This window comes from Dendropsophus ebraccatus, chromosome 10, assembly GCF_027789765.1.
Source record: "Dendropsophus ebraccatus isolate aDenEbr1 chromosome 10, aDenEbr1.pat, whole genome shotgun sequence".
In the NCBI taxonomy this organism is placed as follows: domain Eukaryota; kingdom Metazoa; phylum Chordata; class Amphibia; order Anura; family Hylidae; genus Dendropsophus; species Dendropsophus ebraccatus.
The window spans coordinates 17,328,126-17,351,819 of NC_091463.1; the positions used below are offsets into that span (position 1 = coordinate 17,328,126).

The 23,694-nt window shown below is 46.4% G+C and overlaps 1 protein-coding gene across 6 annotated transcripts in view; it reads right to left on the reverse strand.

The window, feature by feature from the left end:
* CACNA1F (calcium voltage-gated channel subunit alpha1 F) overlaps nucleotides 1–23,694 on the reverse strand; it is a 100,011-nt gene that overhangs the window by 56,348 nt on the left and 19,969 nt on the right. For 5 of the 6 annotated variants that reach the window (XM_069986338.1, XM_069986334.1, XM_069986336.1 and 2 more), the window contains 5 exons: nucleotides 14,568–14,707; nucleotides 14,121–14,263; nucleotides 10,993–11,145; nucleotides 2,785–2,981; nucleotides 1,103–1,206 (listed from right to left, as the gene is read on the reverse strand). In XM_069986338.1, coding sequence (XP_069842439.1) covers nucleotides 1,103–1,206; nucleotides 2,785–2,981; nucleotides 10,993–11,145; nucleotides 14,121–14,263; nucleotides 14,568–14,707 — 737 coding nt within the window. Of the gene's footprint in view, nucleotides 1–1,102; nucleotides 1,207–2,784; nucleotides 2,982–10,992; nucleotides 11,146–14,120; nucleotides 14,264–14,567; nucleotides 14,708–23,694 lie in introns of those variants that run through there. The other variant, XM_069986339.1, reaches the window with a different exon arrangement.

The following is a 23,694-nucleotide window of genomic DNA, read 5'->3' on the forward strand; positions in this document are numbered from 1 at the left end:
GAAGAATGGTTCCTTCTATCCACACCGCAGCCATTTCCCATATAAACTCTTAACTCCTCGTAACGTTTGGCGCCAGATGTCTTCTATATCCTTATAAAGCCTCCGTCTTGTCTGCACACCCTAATAAACATTCACATGATTCCAAAGAAAGTCAGAAGAGGCTTCCTCTTATCAGGTCCAGCCTTGTATAATTTGGGTAATATAATCCTTCTGAACTGTCATCACCAAGTGCGATCGAGTCTTAAAGGAACACTCCGGGCAAAAAAACGATATACTGTGTGTATTTTTATCACCAGCATCTGGGTTAGACCATCATGGCTGCTTTTTTCTACAAACGGCACCACACCTGGCCATGGATTGTATCTGGTATTGAAGCTGAACTCTACTTCAAGGGATTTTGCCACCGTGGACACCTATCCACAGTATACTGGATAAGTGTCTGATCACCGAGGGTCCCAAATCTTGAGAAGGAGACTCCCAAATCTTGTGTCTGAATGGAGAAACAGTGTGCATACATGACCGCCGCTGCATTCAACTTTAGCAGCCACAAAGACACCAAAGAGTTTGCACACTTCTGCTCCAGGAGCTTAAGGGAGTCCCTGTTCCTGATATCAAGGGGGTCCCAACAGTTGGAGCCCTTATGATCAGACATTTATCTCCTATCCTGTGGATAAGGGATAAGTGTCCATGGTGGCAAAGCCCCTTTCAGTGAAAGGAGCTGAGCTGCCTATCACACACATCCTAAGGACATGAAGTCTTATCTCCAGGTTGGGCCCCATTCACATCACGTTTGGGTTGTGTGCCACCAGTATATGTCGTTATACTACCAAAAAATGTATGCAGGTAATGAACTAATGGTCCAAATATAGTAACTATAGTTAGACACAGCAAGTAGTATTTTGTTGTCCAGTCCAATCGTGCTAAATAAACCGACACCAATGGATCCCATTAAAGTTAATGGGATCCATTGGTGTCTATTGTGCAACAGACCGTTCTGCACTGAATGGAATCTGTGAGGCAGATGTGAACCTAGCCTAATATGTATATTCTTGTTTCCAATGTATCTCGAATCCTTCTGAAGCCATCAGTAGAACGGACTTACCCGCTTAACACACCCAAGACAAGGTTCAGGACGAAGAATGACCCAAATATAACCAAGCTGACGAAGTATACCCAGGGAAGCTCATGTCCCATGGCATCCTGCATCTGTAGACAAAGAGTGGATAAAATGTGATGGTTACAAGGATCGGATTATGTATGGAAGGGCTGAAAATGATGGTGAATGGAAAAAAATGGAATTCCATGCAACCTCTTCGGGGAAGGGAGAATTGGGCCAATTCTGGTCAGGAAACGCCAACTTGTTCCCCATTTACTTGGCCCCCAAAGCAACAACAAGTATGGTCTGTAGTCAGTCAATGCAATAATGTGTGGGTAGTGCACTAACATTGGTCACTGACAAGTGTCTGGCAGCAGCTGTGGCCCCCTCAGTCCGGCGGCGGCCCTCAGCAGCTGACTAAGCAGTGCCACAACGTTGGGCCACGATGGGGCTGCCTGTTAGTTATTAGTAACACAACATTTAATTTTGCAGCCTGGGCAGCTCCCACAGACTGGCAATGTGGGTGGCCCACTGGGTATTTGCCCTGTGCGCCAGATTGTCAGTCTGGGCCTGGTCTGTATAGTTTTTCCATAGCTGTCCTGCTGGCAAATTATAATATAATAGATTTGGAGATTAAAGGGTCACTGTTGTTATAACTTTCAAAATCTAAAGCAAGGTTGCAATTGACACTCATTATTTTTTTATTTTTTTTTTAGTTATCATGAAAAATATTTCCTCTGTTCTGACAGTTTTTTTTTTTTTTTTTCCAGAGAGGCAGAAAACAGGAAGTCCTGTGTATCCCAGGCCATCTGAGCGCTCACAGAGAGAAGCCAGTCATGTGACTGATGGACACATTGAGCCGTGACTCTGTACTGGCTGGAATTCCTGTGTTCTGTTTTTTCAACCAGCACAAGTCAGAAAATCTGCCTTCAGGAGACTGGACCTGGATTTCTGGTAAGTATAGCTGTTATATAGCTGCGTTCAGGAGACTGGACCTGGATTTCTGGTAAGTATAGCTGTTATATAGCTGCCTTCAGGAGACTGGACCCGGATTTCTGGTAAGTTTCACTTTGTTTTACAGTATGATAACAACAACTAATAAATAAAATAATGAATGTATATTGCAAACTTGCTTTATATCACATCTACTGTTGATTTAGATTTTGAAAGTTATAAAAACAGCGACACCTTAACTTATGGAAATGTAAGGCTTTCTGTTTTCATGTTTCCCAGTGACTTTATTGTTAAAAAGAAAAAACATATACATCAGGTATACTTTTTACATGAAGAATAGAAAGTGTGGTGTGGTATGCTGTGCTATGCTAATCCATAAAAAAAATAAAAAATAAAAAAAAAAGTATAAAAAGTATACAGATGTAAGTAAGGCCAAACATAGTAAAAAGGATGATTAAAGTCTATGAGTTTGTTGAGCAATATATACATATTTAAAGACCTCTATAAAGAGAGACGAAAGCAAGACACCAAAGCCCTCTTTGTTACATACATTCCTTGGAAGGGGATAAGATAGAATACCTGAAGGCTATGGAGGAGAACTGCATTGGAAGATAATCTATGGGTGAAATATACAGAGAAGAAGGAACTGTAATGGGGTAGTGGGTGACATATAAAGGAACTGTAATGGAGTAGTGGGTGACATATAGCTGGTAGTGGCGCCTAATCCCACTCACCCAGTATAGCACATCTGTCCAGCCTTCCATAGTGATGCACTGGAACACTGTCAGCATAGCAAAGAAGAAGTTGTCAAAGTTTGTGATCCCCCCGTTGGGTCCTTCCCACTTGCCCCGGCACTCTGTGTTGTTCAGGTGACATTCTCTCCCGTGACCGGAGAAAGCGCAGGGGGCGGGCTCTTCCTCTGCCACAATGTCTAAAACACAAATAAAATGACTTTCATTATCATTCAGGAGACCATCATCATCTGGGTACACGCTGTCTGCGCTATCACCTACAGATGGCGCTATTGTAACATAATGGAAGATGCCGGAAACATCCTCTGCAAAGAAAGGGCTGAAGGAAACCTGCAAAGATGTCTCGGTAATAGGCAAAAAAGAGCTAAAAAATAAAGAGATCATCCTTACTGTCTGCACACCTGCACCGCACAAATACCCTTCTAAATAGCTGATATGACACATTCTGAAAGTACTTGGAGATGCCCATGGTTTTAGTCTGATATCCACAAGGTTAGAAAAACGTGGCTGCTTTCTCCAAAAAAGAGTGCCACACCTGTGCATAGGTTGTGTGTGGTATTGCAGCTTAGCATCGTTCCCATTGGAGCTGCAATACCATGCACGGCCTGTAGACAGGTGTGGCGCAGTTGCAGGAAGAAATTCTGTGTAAGAATGGACTAAGAAACTGCACCCACTGGTTATAGGTGCTAGATATCTGGTAATGGAGCGTCGATCCAAGGGTTCATTGGCATTAGGAAGGATTTTTCTGCCTGTATGGGACAACTGGAACCTGCCATACAGGGGATTTTTGCCTTCCTCTGGATCAACACAGTAGGGTTATAGGTTGAACTTGATGGACTCTTGTCTCTTATTTGTTGTATATTGTGTCTATGAATCTATAGTATGCAGTGATACTCCCGCAATATTGTATCTAAGCTACAGTAACAATGCAGTTCTATTCCTCACTTCCCTCGTTCTATGGTTATGATTGGATTCTTACTGCATTCTTCTATGCATTTAATAACCCTGAAATTGTTTTATATACTGTATATAGCAATTTCAGCAATTCCTTAAAGTGTCCCTGTTGTTACAAACAACAACATCATCATCATCATCATCATCATCATCATCATCATCATCATAGAGACATAATCATAGAGTGTAAAATTTTGATCGGCCCTGATGTGAGTGTTCAGACCCGTACCAATTGGGAGAATGAGCGGTGAGAGGACCTCCTCGAAAAAAAAAATCGGGCTCCATAGAAGCCTTTTATAAGTCCGACTCTTTTTTCTAACGCAGAGCGGAGCGTCTTCTCCCAACTTGTTCTACCGATCGGTTCAGGCCTAAACAATCAGACACCGACCTATGAAAACGTTTGAAATGTCTCTATAACATGTCAAAGGTTTTTGTAAAGACAGTGACACTTTAAAGGGAAACTATGTCCCTATAGTGCATGGGGCGCTGAGGATGAAGCTATCTTTCTTACCCTCATCTTCTGCACCCTTTTCGGGATATTAGCAGTTTAATGTAAATGTAATGAGGTGTTTCGGTGCATCGGCCCAGGGCCCTCCCCTTCTAGCAATATTAGGAGTGGTTGATCGGTGCCCAGAGGGCACTAGCCCCGCCCCCAGTGCACCACAACACCTAATTAGCATATTAAATAAACTGCCAATATCCTGAAAATGGTGCAGAGGATGAAGGTAAGAATGAAGGTAAGGAATGCCCCATGAGCTATAGGGAAATATCAGCAGGTTAGATGCTTCTAACCTCCAGATAGTTCCCCATTAAAATATAACTATTACCTGATGGTTACAAATAGAAGACGTTAAGTCAATAGTAGAGTCGGCGGGGTGGGGGGGGGGGAGGGGTGTTAGGGGGGCAGCCATTAGGGCGGCAGCTTATATAAAACTTAAAGTCTTAGAATACCATCGCTACAATTTTTTTTATCCACAAGGTTGTTATGTTGTGCACTATTGGCCCTTGACACACTTGGGACTGCAAATAAGCGCAACAGAGGTGCTCCTCACAAATACACGTATTGTGAAAGCAACAAGTTCAGTAAAAAGCTGAGGGCGCTCACCTGAATATTGCGATCCTTCTTTATTTTAACATGTAGTAAAACCTTCGGTGACACATGTCACTGTTCAGCAGGCGCCAAACCACTTCACATATACAACATAGACATAAAGGCCATTTCGCGCGCATGCGCACTTCATTCATTCGATGAAGCGCGCATGCGCGCGAAATGGCCATCATGTCTATGTTGTATATGTGAAGTGGTTTAGCATCTGTTTAACAGTGACATGTGTGTGACTTATGTGTTTTGAAGAGCTGTAATAGAGTGCCGAGTGTAAGACCCCCCCTTATGGTGGCAGCCTCGCTACTGAATGGGGCTCATCCACATACACATCTATGACTTATTAAACTACCCATTCTAGGCAGGAAGCTGGGGCCATGTACATGTACTCTTACTACTGCCCAATGTCACACAGCAGCTTGTAAATCAGTGATTTACAGGTGGCGTCTCATCTGCGACTCCTGTCTGAATCTCGTCTTAGGACAGCTGGAGAGCCATATTCTGCCTAGCTGCAAACCATCATCTCAGTCCTGTTCATAACTGTATATATTATTGTGTATACAGAGGACCGAAACATTGCTCTGAGGCCGGAGTATAATGAGATCTCTAGCTGGCTCCGGCCTTGCCGAGAGAAGCATATGGTGATCATAGGCAGTTCCACAGCTTAAGTAAAATGAAAACGTTCCTTCGGTTTTCTGTGAACTCAGATACACTAATCTTCAGAGCCGCTGGCTGGAAATATGGCGAGATGAGTTCCTAGATCTGCCCTGCTCCAGTTAATTACATGGATACGCTGGGAGGAGAATGAGTCAACCCTCCCTAGGGGTAGGTCGCTCATGTATATTACAGCTTGCCTGTACACCCCTGTAGCTTATACTGTATAAGTATCAAAGCTTATAAGTGTTATGATTCCATACATATTGCCAGTTATCACATAGGAAAGCTGGCTATATGCAGTGTCCTAGTACCCATCTACCAGCTGCTGTAGTATAAAGGTTGTCGTGTGGCTGTTCTAGTGAAGTCAGCTCTGGGTTACGCAAGGTGAATCAAAGCACCATGTAGCATTTTAAACAGAGCATAACCCAAGAACTTGCTCCAGTCCATGCTGAGAGGGTACCTATGTCGACATTTTTGTTCCTACTCCAAGAGGGAGAATAATTTCAAGCCAGAAGAGATAGAAGCTGTACAAGGTCTCTTCTGCAACTACTGGACTCTGTGAGCTTCTCTCCAGACTCAAGTCACAACCTTTTCACCTTACACCCTGCAATGGGGAATCATAACACAACTAACCATGAGTAAGAGTGTAATACATAGTCACAGTGAGCAAAGTTGTATCTTTATAGCAATATTAAACATGCTTAGGGTGCGTTCACACATACAGGATGTGCAGCAGATCTGCAGCAGATTTGATGCTGTGTTCAGTTATTTAAATGAAATCAGCTGCAGAAAATCAGCTGCAGATCCTGTAGGTGTGAACGCACCATTAAAGTGTTTCCAGGGACTTCACTACATAGTTTCTACTATGAAAGCTCCCCAAGGGAACTGCATCAAAGCCTCATGCATCTACCTTGAGGCTGGGTTCACACTACCTAAAACTACGGCCGTAGTTCTCGCCGCAGAACTATGGCCGTAGTTTTGCGGGGTGGGACATAGCCTTATGTGCAATGGAATCCCTGCCGGAGCGTACACACATCGTATGCGCTCCGGCCGGGATCCCATGCGGCGACGGAAAAAACTGACAGGTCAATTTTCTGCGGCCAGAATTCAGTGAATTTCGGCCGCAGAAAGACCTGTCAGTGCACACAGTAAAGCGAGCGGCTCAGGCGTGCGCTGATGCTTAAGTACCGGTAGCGATGATCCGGGCACAGACCGGCCATTCCGTGACCTGGCCGGGGTCACGGAACGGCCGGTCTGATACGCCGTGTGAACATAGCCTGAGGCTATGTGCACACGCTGTATGAGACCGGCCGTTCCGTGACCCCGGCCGGATCACGGAACGGCCGGTCTCTGGCCGGATCATCTCCGGCCGCGGAGCTCTGATGCGGGCGCATCAGCGCGCGCCCGCATCAGAGCTTTCCATAGCCCACAGTGAAGCGAGCGGGAACTGACTGTGCGCTGATGCTTAAGTACCGGCAGCGATGATCCGGGCACAGACCGGCCGTTCCGTGACCCGGCCGGGGTCACGGAACGGCCGGTCTGATACGCCGTGTGAACATAGCCTGTGAACTTAAGTACCGGCCGGGTGATCTTTCCGGCCGCGGAGCTCTGATGCATCAGCGCGCGCCCACATCAGAGCTTTCCATAGCCCACAGTAAAGCGAGCGGCCGGAGCCGCTTGCTTCACTGTGTGAACTGACAGGTCTTTTTGCGGCCGGAATTCACTGACGATGTGTGTACACTCCGGCCGGGATCCAATTGACAATAAGGCTATGTTCCACCCCGCAAAACTACGGCCGTAGTTCTGCGGCGAGAACTACGGCCGTAGTTTTACGTAGTGTGAACATAGCCTTACTCTTGTGTCTGGATTGCATTATTTGCACACACCATCACGGGTTCACCAGCCGCCAGACACCGGTTGTGTGGACCCCCAACTACAAATAGTGTCAGGGACCGCAGTAGAGCGACCAGTTAGCCAGACCAAAAATCTACCCCAGCAGCCCTGCACTACCACCCCTATCCTCCTTGCAGTCACCGTATGCAGATGTCCATGCAGGGGAGTTGTTGTAATCCAACTGCCCAATCCTTCTCCCTGCAACATATGCTGACAGGGGGAAAGTCATGAAACATTAGTATATACTGTACATTACATGGTGATCCACCTGCCACTATGAAAATGTCGTTCAATCTACCAACATCACGTTATAGAGCAGGAGGAGCTGGGCAAATTGATATATAGTTTTGTGGGACAAGAGGAACTTGGTAAAAATGTCACTTAATGTCAGTCACCGCCCACTGGACTCCTAAACCCAGAATGTGCAGAGATTTCTATGAATAAAATACAAGTTATACTGAATGTTTTCCCATGAAGCTATATATCAATCTGCTCAGCTCCTCCTGCTCTATAACATGCTGCTGGCAGATAAGAATGTATCTTGAACATGAAAACTTTATTTCTTTTCACATTTTTACCATATTTCCCAATATACAGTAACAATAATAACATTAACATAATAATCTCAATTCTCAAGCCCAATCTTTCCACATCCTGGTTAACTTTCCACCTCCCTTTACTTTAAGGGGTCATGTACATGGTGTGAGCATTGTGCATGTACAGAGGCACATGGAGTCCCTTTGTTTCCATGCTCGGACATGTAATCGGAAACCACTCTATAAGGCAGATTTAAGGTGTCACTGCTGTTATAACTTTCAAAATCGAAAGCAACAGTAGATGTGATATAAAGCAAGTTTGCAATTTACATTCTTTTTTTTTTTTTTTTTTTTTTTTTTTTTTATTCAACGGCTTTTATTGAGAAAAGGAGTGCACACAAATGGAGATTTTCACATAAGACATAATCCACATAACAAGCAGGAAAGTACAAACGTAACCTGAGCGCTATCGTACAGCAGTTGGAGCTCACCATCATTTATCTAGACAATAATAAAAGTAGTAGAACAAAATACCCCAAAAATAAGGTCCAAAAAGAGGCATTGCGGACAGGCGCCGCCAGACAGGACCTGCTAAACAGTATATTATCACATCAGTGCGAACTGAAACAACAACAACAAAAGAAAAAAAAAAGAAAGGGAAAACATAGGAAATAGCTTATACGCAGCAAAGAGGGAGAACAAAACAAACAGAAACAGAAGAGAGAAGGAGATTGCCAGTGTGGTCCGTCCAAGCCCCCTAGAGAACCCAAAACTCCCAAGAAACCCACATCACAGCCGGGATGAGCCCCCATACCTACAGTACTCAGGAGAGTCAACAAAGGTCGACCAAGGCATCCACAGCACTGTGGTATCCCTAGAGCTAGCTAGCAGCTCTGATCTTAATTCCTCCATCCGGTGAATCACCATCACCTCCGTCAACCATTCCAGCACCGTAGGTACCACAGTGTTCCTCCAGTGTCGTGGAATGACTGCATGTGCCGCTGTCAGAAGAAACCTGACCAGCGATTTCCTCTGACCCTTTAGAGTCCCCGGCAACCTCAACAGCAGTAGGACCCAAGGATCCAAAGGCAGCTGGACAGAGGTGATCACTTTTATCAAGTCAGTCACCTGTGCCCAGAATGACTGGAGTCTAGCGCACTCCCACCAAATATGGAGCATAGACCCCTGTGCCGATTCGCATCTCCAGCAGGTATCAGGAACACTGGGGTATACTGCGTGCAAGAACGCCGGCACTCTATACCACCTGGATAATATCTTGTAATTAGTTTCCTGGTATCTGACGGAGATCGTTGACTTGTGGCAGAAGTGGTAGATTTTCCCCCAGTCAGATGGGCCTATCACACATGCAAGTTCCCGTTCCCAGCCCCCTTGAAAAGCCGGAGGTGCAAGACTAGAGGAAGAGAGTAAGAGGGCATAAATTAATGACACTGCGCGTCCGGGGAAGGCACCCGCCACACATAGATCCTCAAAGGGAGACAAAGGCCTGTGAAACTCCAGGAGGGTCTTATTGGTGGTGTAGTAATGTAACAGCTGGTTATATTGTAATAACATCGCATTAGATCTATTACTCTCCGAGACTATATCCTCATACCGTTTCAGCGAGGAGGCCGTCAGGAAGTGTCGGATATGGAGAGTCCCCACAGTGCCAGAGCCCAAAAAGGTGGAAGAAGCCCTTCCCGGTAAGAAGTCCGGATTATGTGTGAGTGGGGTTAACGGCCCTCCAGCCACAAATAATGGAACCTTTCGAAACTGTGTGTGGAAGGCAGAGATCGTGGTGGAGGAAACAAAGGGCAGGGAAGCCACTCGTACACGTGGCCATCTGGACGGCAACATCCACAAAATGGACGAAAGCGGCGTATCAGCCACCTCCGACTCCACCGCCACCCACAGCTTCGTTGAACAATTATGGAACCAGTCCAAAACTCTGGTTGCCACTGCCGCTAAATAATATAGGAAGGGGTCTGGGAGAGCCAGTCCACCGGCAGCTTTAGGCCTAATCAGAGTCGATCTAGCAATCCGAGGTCGTGTGGATTTCCAGACAAATCTCGAGAAAAGCCTAGTGAGGTCAGCAAAGAATTTCCTAGGGACGGCGGCAGGGATTGTCTGAAACAAATAAAGCAAGCGGGGAAGCAGGTTCATTTTAAGTATGTTTATCCGCCCAATCCACGAAAATTCCTTCCTGTCCCACTTAGTAAGATCACCCTTGAAACGCTCCAACAGGGGTGCAAAATTGAGCGAGAACGTCTGAGATAAGGCCGCGGGTATATGGACTCCCAGGTACCTAAAAGCCTTATCCGTCCAGGAGAAGGGAAAAGTGGCCTGCATGACTTGTAAGTCACGTCTATGGACATTTAGATTAAGGGCCACACTTTTGGTCAGATTGATCTTATAGTTACTGAGGTCACTGAAACGCTGCAAAGTGTCCATCAGAGCGGGAAGAGAAGAAGACGGTTCCGTGAGATACAGGAGCAAGTCGTCGGCAAATGCCGAGCATTTAAGGTGGTGGGAGCCAATGCGAACCCCTTTAATATCCCCATTGGCCCTTATAGCCTGCATGAGATGCTTTTACATTCTTTTTTTGTTGTTGTTATTATGGAAAACACGGCACTTCCTGTTTTCTGACTCTTTTTTTTCTCAAAAAAAAACAGGAAACAGTCAGAAAACAGGAAGTCCTGTGTATCCCAGGCCATCTGAGCGCTCACAGAGAGAAGGCAGTCATGTGACTGACGGACACATTGAGCCGTGACTCTCTGTACTGTCCGGAATTCCTGTGTTTAGTCTGTGTTTTTTCAACCAGTGATAAAATCTGCCTTCAGGAGACTGGACCTGGATTTCTGGTAAGTACAGCTTTCTTTTACAGTATGATATCAACAAAAAATAATGAATGTATATTGTAAACTTGCTTTATATTACATCTACTGTTCATTTAGATTTTGAAAGTTATAACGACAGTGACACTTTAAGAGTCACTGCAAACTGCTGGCCGACTTCTCAAAACTGTATGTACCTTCTGTAGGGACAAAGTACCTGAGCCAGTATAAAAGCAGGTCTTATGCATTCGTCCGATGAAAAGTTCCAGCCCTATGATGGCGTAAATGATGATGACAAACAATACCAGCAGAGCGATGTGAAGCAGGGGCACCATGGCTTTCATTATGGAGTTTAATACGATGTGCAAACCTGCAAGAAATAAAAGAAATGGTAAAATTCTGCAAAAGAAGCTTAAAGGAACATCAATCTATAGGGACATAGTGCGATGCAACATTATATAAACCAAGAACATAAGGTAAAGTAATGGAAGATACAGTAGTGAGTAAATGGAATACAGAAAGACACAGTGCAATGGATTAGACGCTGGGATGATGGTGACAATCTCCGTCTCTATGCCATCCCTCTGCAATCATCAGGAGCGGCTTGCATTGATTCACACTCCTAATGAGACTCAGGGCCACATAATGCGGCTTTACAAAGTCATCTAGTCCAGCAGTGCAGATGAAGTTTATTGAACTGAGACCACTAGGCGCTTTCACTGAATCCTGTATATTTAACCATCTCATTTGGGGTTTCTGTAAAACCTGTTTGTATCTGTATCCTCATGTAGGATAACATACACTGCAGTCTACAACAGGAAAGATGATAGGCTACATAAAGTACATATATCGTGTATATATAATGCTATTTTTGGAAACCTGACACTATGAGGACAGATGCAGAGGGGTATTAGGGCAGGTGAGTATCACTTATTACTTTTTCTTTTTTTTAAGCCTATGCACTAAATGGTTTTGGTGGGGACAGACAATCCCCTGTACCCAGCACCTCACATTAGTTCTACCAAAGCTCTGGTGCCCTTGTGTGCGGGGATAGGTATTACCACTCCTTGCCACCGTGACAAGTCGCCCCAAAACAGCAGAGCCCAGTGGCTGGTACAACAGCCAGTTGTAGGCTTATTCAGCCCAGGAGAGGCCATTGCTAGGGTGAAAATGCTGGAGTAGGGTCCATGTCTGGAGGACGCCTTAACGTTGGCGACATGGTACGCTCTGTTTGATCAAATAGTTTGCTAAGATCCTTACTTTTCTAAAAAAAAATTCTATATTTTAATTTTTAATATCTACAGAGTAGGTGTTTACCGTGTGTATGCTGGGAAGAGTATATACGGTAAGCCCTTGCACCTGTGGGTTGCTGTTGCACCTTTTGTTTTTTGTCTGTACTTAAGCCACAAGCGGCGTGCAACCTGCTGTGTGAACAGAGTCATAGATGTCCTGCCAAAATTTCCCTTTTTTCTGTTGAATGTGGGGTGTGTGGCTACCTCCTGTTGGCTTGCACTCCACCCATGTCCCAAGGCTGCTATAAAAGAGATCATTTGGCTCCTATCTGCCCAGTTGTAGGCTTATTCAGCCCAGGAGAGGCCATTGCTAGTGTGAAAATGCTAGAGTAGGGTCCGTGTCTTGAGGACGCCTTAACGTTGGCGACATGGTACACTCTGTTTGATCAAATAGTTTGCTAAGATCCTGACTTTTCTAAAAAAAAATTATATTTTAATTTTTAATATCTACAGAGTAGGTGTTTACCGTGTGTACGCTGGGAGGAGTATATACGGTAGGCCCTTACACCTGTGGGTTGCTGTTGTTTTTTGACAACACCAGTATCCCGGGCCACAGCATATCCACCACCGAAAGAGGTAGAAAGACTTGGGGAAAACATAGGGTTGTAAAATAGTTCCAACATTGGAGATGGGTTTAAATGCAATTTCTACTGGAAGTGTAGGATTCTCCAGAGGAGTAATGAATGATGTGCCAGGGGGGATTTGGCTTTCAGGTCTGGTGGGAAAGGACTGGTGGACCACAGTAAGCCACTCAAGATGTAAGGATCTAGTAAGGTTGATTTAAGATGTACCCAACAGGCTGCATTTTGTTGAGCTGAAATGACGGACAGCTGGGCTATGCAGGTGGCCTTGTCATACCGGTTAAAGTGAAGGACTGAGAGGCCTCCCAAACTTTTCTCATAGAAAAATTTTGCTAGATTTTGAACACTTGTGCCTGGAGCTTGTGGAGGTCATGGGCTACTATGGGTAGGGCTCTGAACAAATAGATAGTAAATAGGGGAAAGTAACCATTTCAATTGCATGGATTCTGCCAACCCACGACAAGGAGGGGGAGGACCATTGAGTTAGTTCATGAGCCAGCCGGGTATATAGAGGGGTATAATTCCACTTACAGATTGACGCAAGTGTAGCCAGGATGTTTACCCTAGGTATGTGAGGTAATGGTCTCTATATTGGAAAGGGAGTGTATCTATAAGGTGTAGTCTCTTAGGGGGAGCAGTATTGATGAGTAAAGTCCACACTGACTCTAAGGGTACTATTACACCAAGCGATTTTTTGACGACTAACCATCAACGATAAACGTTCTCAAACGACAGCTATGGAAAACGACCCAAAATCGTTCACCTAATTACACGGAATGATGATCGTTACTTATGATCGTTCTTGCGTACGTTTTGTCGCCGCTACTGCGTACATTTCAGCTATGACTACTTATTACACCGAACGATGTGCGAACGATTCGTGAACGATCAAACGATGAAAATAGGTCCGAACTCTATTAAACGACCAACGATTTCTCGTTAGTCGTTTAATTGTTGTCTGCTATTACACGGAACGATTATCGTTTAAATCCGAACGATTTAACGATTTTTCGAACGATAATCGCTCCGTGTAATACCACCCTTAGTCCAGATAGAGTTCTGAGGGTATGGAGAAGTGAGAGGAGATTTGGTATAGAGACTAGTGGGTTATGAAGGGTAAGGAGAAGGTCATCAGGAGGACCTTGTATCATGGGGCCCTGAATGTCTGGATGCATTTGTATCGCTTCTGCAATAGGTTCCATTGCTAAAGCAAATAAGGCCAGTGAGAGAGGGCACCCCTGCCTGGTACATTTGGACATAGGGACAAATGAACATTTGGCCGATGGCTATCTTATGTATATGACTACCTCATGTCTATATGGTAGGCGAGCTGGCAAAATCTGGTGAACCATATGGAAAAATGGCTTAATGTAACATGGAGCTGATAGAGAAATCCTCTTACATCACATTTTCTAAGCAGATACAGAAGAAGTGGCCCCTTAAAATACATGAGAACAAAGTCCTATCCTTACTTGGGACACCCGACACAAGCCGCAGAGGCCTCAGGACACGAAACGCTCTCAGGGCTTTGACATCGAACCCCCCAGGCTTTCCGCTCATGTGATGTGCATCTCCTTGCTTGTGCGAGAATTGTTCCAGAATGACACTGAAAAGCCTGTAAATCAACATAATGATGGTAAGTCAATAAAAAATAATAAAACAGAGTGTAAAAACAGAGGATGCTCAGTCCCATAAGCGTCCTCCAATCTTCCTATCTCCTGCCAGAAGTTTAGATCTGAAGGCGGAGATGCAGCTGACACCAGGCCGTACTGTTGCCAAGACTCTCGCATGTCGCCCAGGGCTCCCCTGCAATGATGGGCAACCGCACCACTTGATCTGCTGCCAGCTGTGCCCTCCAGCCCTCGACTGAGACTGCTAGCGGGAGCCGAGAACACCAGCAAAATTGTGACCGTACTTACCCAATAACCACAATAACAAAATCTAACAGATTCCATCCATTTCTGATGTAGGCACTAGGGTGCATGACCAGTCCATAGGCGATGATCTTCAGGAAGCTTTCCACAGTGAAGATGATGAGGAAAATATACTCCACTTGTTCCTAGGAGAAATGAATACATCATTGGATTGGAGAGAGGCATGGACACATCTATACTTTATATAGTGGATAGGCTGTGAGTAGGTCGGCACTCCCCGAACATAAAGGTGAGATTAAAACATAACTTTTAATTTATAAAAATTCATTAAAACCAACGCGTTTCAGGCTACCGCGCTTAATCATGGTCACATATAAGAATAGACAAACTCTTGAGATTAAAAGCTATTGTGGGCGGGGCGTGGCCTAGCAATGGAGGAGTGAGGACGCACCTCAGCAGCGCTCCCGCCGCGAAGCCTCACAGCACCGCTTAACCCCGCTCTCCTCAGACCGATTGCCCGGCCATATGAGAGGGAAAAGCCGCCAGGCACAGTCCGGTACCCGGAGTCAGCGTTCGGTCCCCCGGCAGAGCCGCCTGGACGAGTTCGTCAGTGCCGGGACGCGGCCTAGCGTCCTGCCGCCGGAGGAGACGGCGGCGCACACAGGAACACAGCGCGCCCGTCACCGGAGCCTGAGGTCTGTACCGTCCAGGGCGGGAGTGGAGGAGACCCTGCATACAATCCCCGCACGGACCGGAGGTAAAAGCCAGCGCCTTGGGGGCCTCGCAGCTACCGGCGCACTCACTCCCAGCTCCCTCTCGGCCGCGGCGCCGCCATTTTCCCCAGAGCACATGGCGTCCCCTGCCTCCTCACAGCACAGCATCACTGGCTCTCAGCCTGATCCCTTACAGGCCACAACAGACTCACAGGCATGGGACTGGCAGGAGCATGTAAAACAATTGCCCACCCGCCAGGAAATGGAGCACTTTGTACAACGCTTAGAACTATCATATAAACAGGAGCTTACTTCCATTAAGGCTGCCATTCAGTCTGCAGAGACAAAAGTTGATGAAATGGCCGCTGATCAGGCCGCTATGTCAGCCCAGCTTGAAGAAACAGTGGCTAGAGTGGACACACATGATTTTCACATAGCCCAACTATACCGCATGCACGATGATAATGAAAACAGGAGCAGGCGCAATAATATACGGATACGGGGCCTGCCTGAGGCTACCAAAACAGTGGATTTGATTCCAACCCTACAAGGGGTGTTCAGCTCCATTTTGCAGCGTCCTGTATCCAAAGACTTGGAGATTGATCGAGCTCATAGAGCTCTGGGCCCTGTCAGCTCTGACCCCAACCGGCCACGTGATGTTATATGCAGGCTGCACTATTACTCGATTAAAGAGGAGATTATGCGCGCAGCTAGAAAGGAGGAATTCATAGACTTTGATGGCGCGTCCCTGACACTTCTACAAGATCTGTCGCGCCATACTCTTGCTCAGCGCCGTGCACTGCGCCCTCTGCTGGAGATGCTTCGCGAGAAAGAGATCCCCTATATGTGGGGTTTCCCATTCCAGTTGGTCGTGCGACAGGGAAACAAGCGACATACCCTCAAAGATCCATCTGAACTGTCCTCTTTTCTGCAGGCCCTAGGACTACCATTGGTCCGACTTCCTGGATGGTCGCTGACTCCCACCGTGCCTGAAATGGGCAACTCTGCACGGCCCACACCTGGCGATGCTATCACAGGGGACTGATACACTACTTCCTGACCTTTGCTGTAGTCATGTGCCTTATAGCCACGGGCGACGGAAATGTATCCTCGCTCTTGGTTCGATAGCCTGGAGCCCAAGGGGTGGGCTCGATGCTGATAATACTTATTTCTATGTGTGTGCCGCAGTTCTGTTTTTCTCTTTAACATTGGTTGCTCCCTAAGTGTACATTTTGTTTCATTGCTGCCTTGGGTACTGGGTTCATTACAGTCCTTTGAAGATATTGTTCAACATGTTTGCTTAGTCTGTCTTGCTTGCCTAATATTGGCCGAGATGCTGTATACTACCTGAGGGGGGGTATATGTCTTAGGATCCTTATATCACAGGCGTCACGGCTTATACCCACCCTTAGATAGAGGGGAGGGGGAGAGGGCTTCTCTATTGGTAGGGGTTATTTACGGTATTCAGAATTCGCATTAATGTTTACTTCGCGGCGGGAGCCGCTACTCTTAGTGTTAGTCAGGTTCCACTGTTAGGGAAGCGCTATACGCGCTGGTTGTTACGTTTCTCTTTTTCTGTGGAGTGTAGATCTCCACAGTTACAGGACTTCACCTGTGAGTCCTTGTTCTTATGGTGTCTTGTCTGTTAGTGTTCGTGTGTGTTTTTTTGTTCTGGTGTGTGTTTGTCAATCCCTCTTGTGTCTTCCCTCCCACCCCCCGCACCCCATTGGCACACATGGCGCCTACATCTCTTAAGGTGGCGTCCCTGAATGTGCGCGGCTTTAATGAGCCGTCAAAGAGATCGTACATCACTTACGCTATGCATAAACAACGTGTGCATGTTCTTCTTTTACAGGAAACGCATTTTCGTGCGGATCATGTACCTCGGCTGCAGACTCGCCATTTCTCTTACTGGTTGCATAGCACCAACCCTGAGGTGAAAGCCAAAGGGGTGTCCATCGCCCTACACAGATCTCTTCCTCATGACCTGTTGGATACGATGGTGGACCCACATGGACGGTATGCCTTTCTCAAACTGAAGGTGGCCACCACTACCTACACTATAGGAAATGTGTATCTCCCTAATACAGATCAGGGCAGGGCTTTGAGAGACATTTTGTTGGAAGCGGACGCTTTCATGGAAGGTACGCTGATAATAGGGGGTGATTGTAACTTAACTCTCGACCCCTCTATTGACACTTCCACTGGTCGTTCGGTGGTTCCCAGGTCGGCGGTGACAATGGTCAAGGAGGCTCTTCGTGTCCACAGGTTGGTGGATATCTGGAGGGTGCTGCACCCCACGGATCGAGATTATACGTATTTTTCGCCAGCTCATGGATCATACAGCAGGATCGATATGATATTTCTATCGCATAATGCGCTGATCCAAACGCCTCATGCTACCATTGGCACCGCTCTCTGGTCTGACCACTGCCCGACGTTTCTTACAATTGGGGTCCCTGGGGGCGTTCCCACGGAGTGGACTTGGCGCCTCAACGAATCTCTGTTGAAGGACCTGGTCTGCAAGACTGAGATAGAAAAGGCAGTTACCGAATTCCTGGCCATTCACACCCATGATCCTACGCCTCTTCCTGTGCAGTGGGAAGCTTTAAAGTGTGTAATTAGGGGGATATGTGTCCAACAAGGCGCTCGCTTAAAAAGGGAACGTGGTGCCAAAATTAAGGCATTACTGTCGGAACTAGAGGATCTCTCCCGAAGGCATAAACAAACCCAGGACCCTCCCCTTCTACCGCTGATAACTAACGTGAGAGAACAGCTTAGATCACGTATCTCTGCCATAGATAACAACCTGAGGACCCGCTTTAGGGGTTATCTATATGCAAATGCTAACAAGTGTGGTAGAGCTCTTGCTCGATACATCAATCCCAGAACCTCCCCAACTTATGTTCCTCACGTTAGAGATCACACGGGGAAGGTAATCCATGACCCGCGGTTGATAGCTGGGGAATTTCGGAGATATTATGGCTCCTTATATTCCATAGCTGGACATTATGCTGACCTGTCATCCCGACAGCTTGATGCAAAGATCCGAGCTTATGTTGATGCCACGGCATTGCCCCCCATTGACCTGGACGTCAGGGAACGCATGGAGGAGCCCTTTGCGGAGGGGGAACTGGCCTTAGCAGTGTCCTCTCTGAAAAATGGCAAAAGCCCTGGCCCTGACGGGTTTACAGCTCTGTTCTTCAAAACATTCAAGGAACAATTGCTCCCCTTCATGGCCAGGGTTTTTAATTCAGTCTCAGAGTCTAACCCTTTCACCAAACAGTCACTGGAGGCTCATGTGGTGGTCCTGCCAAAGCCCGGGAAAGACCTTTCGCAGTGTGGCAGTTATAGACCTATTTCTTTAATAAATTGCGACATCAAGCTATACTCCAAAATGCTAGCCACTAGATTGAATGGGGTTATCCCTCACGTTATTCACTTTGACCAGGTTGGGTTTGTCCCGGGGAGAGAGGCGAGGGACAACACAATCCGTACCATCACTTTACTAGCACATGCACGTTCTTCTGCTGCTGGGTTGTGCCTTTTGTCCGTTGATGCGGAGAAGGCCTTCGACAGGGTTCACTGGAAGTTCTTGATGGCATCACTGGCGCAGATTGGGCTTGGCCCTGCCTTCGTTTCTAGGGTGATGGCCCTCTATTCACTCCCTTCAGCTAGAGTGAGAGTTAATGGAATCCTGTCGGAGGCCTTCTTGATCAAAAATGGTACGAGACAGGGCTGCCCTTTATCCCCGTTATTGTACATTCTCACTATGGAACACCTTGCGGTTGCGCTTCGGGCCAACGCGGATGTGGGGGGTATGGAGGTCGGAGGGGACCATCATAAGATCGCGTTATACGCAGATGATCTGCTTCTGTACGTCACCCGTCCTCTCGTGTCCCTCCCATCGGTGTTGCAGGAATTTGAACAGTTTGGCAGGCTTAGCAACTTCAGGGTCAACTTGTCCAAAACGGAAGGCCTTAACATTTCTCTGCCCCCCCAGGAGCTACAGCTTGTGAAAACCAATTTCTCCTTCCACTGGCAGGAGGAGAGCCTTACATATTTAGGGGTGCAGATTCCTGCCCGTTTGGAATTGCTCTATTCATTGAACTACTCCCCACTGCACGGGCAGACGCTGGATCTTTTACAGGCCTATCAACGTAGATGTCTCTCTTGGTTTGGACGTATGAACGTCCTCAAGATGGATGTGCTACCGCGCTTCCTTTACATTTTCCAGACAATCCCCATCACTGTTCCCGCTAGTTATTTCAAGCAACTACAGCGCGCTTTTACCAGATATGTGTGGGGAACCAGTAGGGCCAGAGTTAGCGCCAGGGTGCTCACAAAATCTAAATCTCAGGGGGGTACGGGCCTTCCAGATCTGAGGATTTATCACGAGGCAGCCGTGCTCACTAGAATTATTGACTGGTCTCACCACTCAGACGCAAAACGATGGGTGGCCCTAGAAGCTACTATCTCCCCGAAGGCTCTGACCTCATCTCCTTGGCTTCTCAAGCCTGACAGGGATGCGCTTGCAGGCTGGCCGTATTTGGCCAAGCACACGTTTTGTGTATGGGAGGTATGGCTGCATAAATTCGGGCTCTCATGTAGACCTGGTCCCATGACTCCCCTTTTCTCCAACCCGGCCTTTGAGCCCGGACTGTCCTCTTCATCTTTCCTGATTTGGAGTCGTGCGGAGGCGCCCAGGCTTCACCACTTATTGGTCGCGGCAGGGATCCCGTCTTTGCCAGAGCTCCAGGCGGGGTGCCCTGATAGGATCCTATCCTGGTTCACCTATAACCAACTTGTCTCTTTTATGCGTGCCTCACAGGTGGGTACACCTTCTAGCCCTGTTCTCACAGACTTTGATGCTTGGGTCTTGTCGTCGGAGAGAGAGTCCGGGACATTGTCTAGATTGTACTCCATGCTCCTGTCACTGAGTAATACTGACAGGCCCCCCTTTTTCTCAGCTTGGGAAAAGGACCTGTGTGTTACCTTCTCCCCTGAAGATGAACTTAAAATTTGCACTAATTCGCACAGCTTGTCCATTGACTCTCACTCCAAGGAGGAGAATTACAAGCTTCTGTCCCGCTGGTATAGGAGTCCAACTCTGCTGCACCGCATATATCCTGAGGTATCGGACCGATGCTGGCGCTGTCTCACCGAAGAGGGCTCGCTACTACATGTTTGGTGGGGGTGCCCCTTGATTCAGCGCTTCTGGGAGGGGGTATTTGCGGTATATGAAAAATACTCTGGCAAGACGATCCCACATACTCCGCAAATAGCTCTTCTCTCTCTCTTGCCTGGCTCCCTGGCGACCCAAAAGAAAAGCATACTGAGGCATATGTTAGCTGCTGCACGGTCGGTAGTACCGCGTCATTGGAAATCAGTGGTGGCCCCTTCTATGTCTGAGTGGCATGGCGAACTCAAAGCGATACAGAGGTCTGAGGAACTAGTGGCGGAGGTACATGACCGCACGGAGAAGTGCTCTAAACTGTGGACACCTTGGATCCTCTTTGAGAGCTCCACGGACTTTCCACCCTTATTGTCTCCTTAGGTGAGAGAAGTTTTTTTGCACCCCCGGCGGGGGGTGGTCCTGCCCTTTCTTTGAGTCTGTAAGTGTTGTTTGTCTTCCCTGTCGTGATGTGTCATTGCTCTCTAGTACTGTCCTTCCCCCCCCCCCCCCCCCCCCTCCCTTCCTTGTCTCCCCCCCCCTTTCCCTGTATGCCTTCAATTGTATTGTTTTCTGGCGCCTATATGCCTTGTATTTGAAGTCGGCCACGACGCCTTGTCACTACATGTGCCACACAATATTGGTCCTCATGTGTATTGGACTTTAAAGCATCTATGGTTTTACTGTATGCAATACTATGCTCTACATACAAGGGTTGGGCCTCCTTGTCCTACTCTCACTCTGCTTGGTGACAGGCTTATTATCTGTTATGCTATGAGGTTTCATGGACGGACTTGTATTCGCTGATTTTATGTTGATATTTGTAACTTTTGCGTGGTCTTTATTTGTTACCATGTGCTTTTTGTTTTCCTGTCTTTATCGAAAATCTTTAATAAAATAAGAGTTAAAATAAAAATAAAAGCTATTGTGGACCAATCCACACTCCGTACGTCATGGCATGCAAATTAGCTAGATTAGCCAGGTGTCAGATTCACCTTACTGCATACTGGCATGGCTGGTGGATGCAATATGTAGACAAATGGGTAAGTCAAAATAAATCAATAATACATGATGGTATATCATAATGGATCAAAAGATAAGTGCATAATAGTTTAAAGATAAACATCAAAAATAAAACTAATTGCACATGGACAGAGTATACCGCAAAGCATGAATAGAGCATGGTTCACACCAGGATCCCACGGAATTATTTATAATGAAAAAGCAAGTCATTTTTGTAATTTAATCCGTGCGGTATTCTGGTGTTCAACTTGAAAATGAGTTCTGCGTCTTTGTGTAAAAGTTTTCTCCTCCAGTCACCCCCACGTTGAGGTTTATGCACTTTCTTGATGCCGTAGCAGGTTAAGGAGGATGTGTTACCGCCATGTTGTTCAATGAAGTGTTTTGCAGCTCCTGATGAGCCACATTTCAGAAATCTATTGGAGAAATTAATAATGGAGGGTGTCTCCTTAGGCATTCTAGAGGAAGCACGAACCAAAGATCTCTTACCTGAACATCCCACAACTCCAATTTTCTACGGACTCCCCAAGATACATAAAGGGGAATTTCCCCCTCCCCTTCGCCCCATTATATCTGGCGTAGGTTGCTTGAACGAAAAAATCTGCGCCTGGGTAGATGGATCCAAATCTGCGCCTAGTCCAGAGAGTCCCTGGCTACCTTAACCCTTTAAGGACCAGGCTAACTTTCGTTTTTTGCGTTTTCGTTTTTTCCTCCTTGTGCTTAAAAGGCCATAGCACTTGCATTTTTACACCTACAGACCCACATGAGCCCTTTTTTTTGCGTCACTAATTGTACTTCGCAATGAAAGGCTGAATTTTTCCATAAAATATGCTGCGAAACCAGAAAAAAATTATATACGCAGTGAAAATGAAAAAAAAAACGCAATTATTTTCCTTTGGGGGGGCTTCATTTTTACGCCGTGTGTCCTATGGAAAAACTTACTTGTTATATATGTTCCTAAAGTCGTTACGATTAAAACGATATATAACATGTATAACTTTTATTGTATCTGATGGCCTGTAAAAAATTAAAACCATTGTTAACAAATATATGTTCCTTAAAATCGCTCCATTCCCAGGCTTATAGCGCTTTTATCCTTTGGCCTATGGGGCTGAGTGAGGTGTCATTTTTTGCGCCATGATGTTTACTTTCTATCGGTACCTTGATTGCGCATATGCGACTTTTTGATCACTTTTTATTACAATTTTTCTGGATTTGATGCGACCGAAAATGCGCAATTTTGCACTTTGGGATTTTTTAGGTATTTTTGGGATTAATAGTTCGGGCGATTACGCATGCGGCGATACCAAATATGTTTGTTTATTTATTTATTTTTATTTGTAAAATGGGAAAAGGGGGGTGATTCAGACTTTTATTAGGGGAGGGGATTTTTTATTAATAAAAACACTTTTTTTTACTTTCCCTTACAGTAATATGAAGCCCCCTGGGGGACTTCTATATACACAGAACTGATCTCCCATTGAGATCAATCCTGTGTATATAATAGAGCAATGATTCATCAGATCATGGCTTTATTATAATGGTCTGCTGCAGACCATCTAAATAGATTGCTGAGCCGGGAACAGCGTCGGAGCGACGCTGAGCCCCGGCCGGCTCAGTACAACGGATCTCCCCGCCGCGATCGCATCGCGGGGGGGAGATCCCCCACTAGACACCAGGGAGAGGGGCCACATTCACTGTTCAAATGCAGCTGTCAGCTTTGACAGCGGCATTTGAATGGTTAATTAGCCGGCCACGGCGATCGGCCGCGCCGGCTAATACACGCGGTCCCTTGCTGCACATAGCAACCGGGGACCGCGCGCTGCAGAGAGGGCTCACGCCGGGAGCCCTCTCTGTTTACCCTTAACGGCCGCATGACGGGTATACCCGTCATGCGTCGTTAAGAGGTTAAGGACAGTAGCTCAGTACTGAGAGCCTTTGAAAATTTCAAATGGGATGATAACACATGGCTAAGCTGTGACATAACAGCACTGTATTCTTCAATCCCACACGAACAAGCAATTACCGCATTGGCACACCATCTATATAAATACAGTAAGTACAGTTGCGAATTATGTGAGTACATAATAGAAGTCACTTCATTCCTCCTTAAACACAATTTTTTTTATTTTTGACCACGTTTTTTACCTGCAAATCAGGGAGCCCCGATGGGGGCTAAATTCTCTCCAACCCTGGCCGGCCTTTACGTTGCATGGTGGGAGGAATGCTACATTTTCAGCCCTCGTAATCCATTTATCAGCAACAT